Source organism: Octopus bimaculoides, chromosome 1 (assembly GCF_001194135.2).
Source record: "Octopus bimaculoides isolate UCB-OBI-ISO-001 chromosome 1, ASM119413v2, whole genome shotgun sequence".
NCBI classification, from domain to species: domain Eukaryota; kingdom Metazoa; phylum Mollusca; class Cephalopoda; order Octopoda; family Octopodidae; genus Octopus; species Octopus bimaculoides.
In genome coordinates, this window is record NC_068981.1 from 8,992,142 (window position 1) to 8,995,023 (window position 2,882).

Consider the following 2,882-nt stretch of genomic DNA (forward strand, 5'->3'; position numbering starts at 1 on the left):
CTGGACAAAGAGAATGGAACAAACTTTTCAACTATTCTGGAGTAGATTTTACTTTGTTTTCTAAACATTGTGGCACCAGTGCTTTTTACATGGTACCAAATTTACTAATAAAATTTTAATTTCTAAATTAACGATAAAATTTTAGCATGAAATTTTTCTAAATAATTTACAAAATATCAAAATGTCTATATCACTCAAAGTATGGCAAAGTTGAAATTTTCAACAATTGACTGGTGTTAGGAAGGGCATCCAGCTTTAGAAACTCTGCCAGATCAGACTGGAGTCTGGTGTAGCCATCCGCTTCGCCAGTCCCCAGTCAAATCGTCCAACCCATGCTAGCATAGAAAGCAGACGTTAAATGATGATGATGATGACTTTGTGTTGTGTAGCAATGGATGAAGGATTTTTACTTTTATTTGCCTTCAAGGGAAGCCAGTCCCAAAATGTAGTAACAGCTGTAAACTCAGGCACACAGAATCAGCTAATGTAAAAGAAATAAAGACACCAAATGTTTGGTTGTAAACCTACCAGATGTTTCTGCGGACTGTCCTTGAAACAATCCAAACATATTTCCACTGGCTTTACTGACAGCAGCCATTTTGGCAATTATTGGCAGATTGTGAATGACAAAACTGACTTCGTTTTTCTGAATTTTTGACAAGTTCTTTGCATGACCGATTAGGCCAAAGCCTGTGACATCAGTGGCACCATGTGCATTGTATTTGTGCATCAGTCTAGCAGCTGGAAAGAACAACAATAAAATAAAGCATTCAAATGAGATGAAGCCATTAATAGTTACAGAATGCTCAAAATTAAATTTAGAATTCATTTTTAAAAATACAATAAAAAAAAAAGAAACAATGAGTCCAAATTTCTTTTTAAAAAGGAACACTAAGTGTTGTTGATATTATACAATAAACTCTCTGGAAAAGGTAAATTTGGATACATTCTTGTCAAGAGAACAAATATTGTAAAAGTGGAAGATTTAATAAAAGCAAAGGAGAAATCTTAACTCTGACTGTAGAAGCGAGAGGAACATAATAAGATGGAATTCATATACAGTAGCGTGGTTGAGTCTATTATCATTGTAAGGTAAATCATGTAATATACAGTAGTGTGGTTGAGTCTATTATCATTGTAAGGTAAATCAGGTTATATACCAGTGCGATTTAGTCTCGACATGCTGCACATTGCTCTGTGATAAGCTTTACGAATATCATCTTCACTGACAACCATTTTGAGCCGAGACATTCGTTCAGGTTCATCTAACCATTGATGGGCATTCACAGCAACCTGAGTACCCAGGGGCTTGGTCAAAACAAGAACGTCACCCACTACAGCATTGTCTGGCCTGAAAGAAATAAAGTGATGAAAATAAGCATTTTTTTTAAAATTCTTTTCTTTATAAAAAGAGTTCAATATTAGAAGGAATCATCTAGAAGGAATAATCTGTCAAGATTTCAGCCCAGCTAATATGGATTTTAACTGTAGAAGCACCTTTGAAATGCCCCGTCTAGGATTTAACTATGCACATACATTTATATGTTTAACTAATCAACTGATAAAGAAAAACATTATTTACAAACAACAAACTGTTTCCAATAGTAATGAAAATTCTAAGAAAACATTTTAAATACTGAATAAAACAAAAGTTTAGCCAAAATTAAAGAGAAAGCAAAGCATTCTGTAAGAAAACCTTCAGGAAATAAAAAACAAAAAGAAACCACTGACCACCTTCAGAGTGGACTGTAGTAAGATTAACTAAACATGTTATGTACTATAATTAAATGATGGTGAGAGACAAGGAAACCAGTTGGGAGCTTGTACCAAATGTTGTTAGACTCTTTTCGAAGATAGCTATGTCAGGGTCCAAACAACTTGTCTGGAGTTGGTACGTCCATTTCATTCTACCTGTCCCTCTCTCCTTCCCTCTTACAAGTTGTTTTATGGAAAAACCACTTTCTATAAGACATTACGAAAGTGTGGAGCCAATCTTCTAATTGCAAGGAAAATATTTTACAATTTTTGGAAAATAATTATTGATGATATTAAATGAGACTGTTGAAGAAATCATCATTTTACATCTGTTTTCCATGCTGGCATGGGTTGGATGGTTTGACCGGCTCCAGTGCCTGTTCTGGTATGGTTTCTATGGTTGGATGCCTTTTCCAACACCAACCACTCCACAGAGTATACCATAGTGCTTTTTATGTGGCACCAGCACCAGTTCTGTGGCAGACGGTTCTTCTTGAGTACAGCAGTGCACCAAATATCTCGGTCATTAGTCAAGACACAAAGTACAGCTACGGGGAATTAGCTTTGTAAAAATGTTTTAGTCGAAAGTGTTCCCAACTCCATGGTTCTGGGTTCAGTCCCACTGTGTGACACCTTGGGCAAGTTTCTTTTACTACAGCCTTGGACCAACCAAAGCCTTATGAGTTGATTTGGTAGGCGGAAACTGAAAGAAGCCCATTATGTGAATGTGTGTTTGCTTGTCCTCCACTACTACTTGACAACCAGTGTTGGTTTGTATACGCCCCTTGTAACTTAGCAGTTTGGCAGTAAAGAATGATAGAGTAAGTAACAGGCTTGAAAAAAGAAAAAGTACTGTGATCAATTCATTTGACTGAAAAGTCTTCAAGGCGGTGCCCCAGTCTGGCCGCATTCTAACAACTGAAACGAATAAGATATAAAAGAGAATAAATAGATTTGTTTCCTTACATTATAAATTCATTTGGTTGACATACTGTAGTTGCTACTCCACCAATGGTCAGCCAGGGATTAATAACTGTTTGACCACCTGATACCTGGGTGCCAGCATCTTCAGCCAAGTCCTTCAGGGATTTACAAGAGATTCAATGAAAAAATTACAAGAAAATAGG

The 2,882-nt window shown here is 36.3% G+C and overlaps 1 protein-coding gene across 1 annotated transcript in view; it reads right to left on the reverse strand.

Moving 5' to 3' along the window:
• Positions 1-466: 466 nt before the first annotated feature.
• The window catches only part of LOC106874205 (inactive selenide, water dikinase-like protein), a 26,076-nt gene continuing 23,660 nt past the window's right edge, over positions 467-2,882 (reverse strand). Inside the window, exons 5-7 of the mRNA XM_014921864.2 lie at positions 2,722-2,834; positions 1,161-1,351; positions 467-741 (exon numbers count right to left, since the gene is read on the reverse strand). Coding sequence (XP_014777350.1) covers positions 482-741; positions 1,161-1,351; positions 2,722-2,834 — 564 coding nt within the window. The 3' untranslated portion in view covers positions 467-481. The remainder of the gene's footprint in view (positions 742-1,160; positions 1,352-2,721; positions 2,835-2,882) is intronic.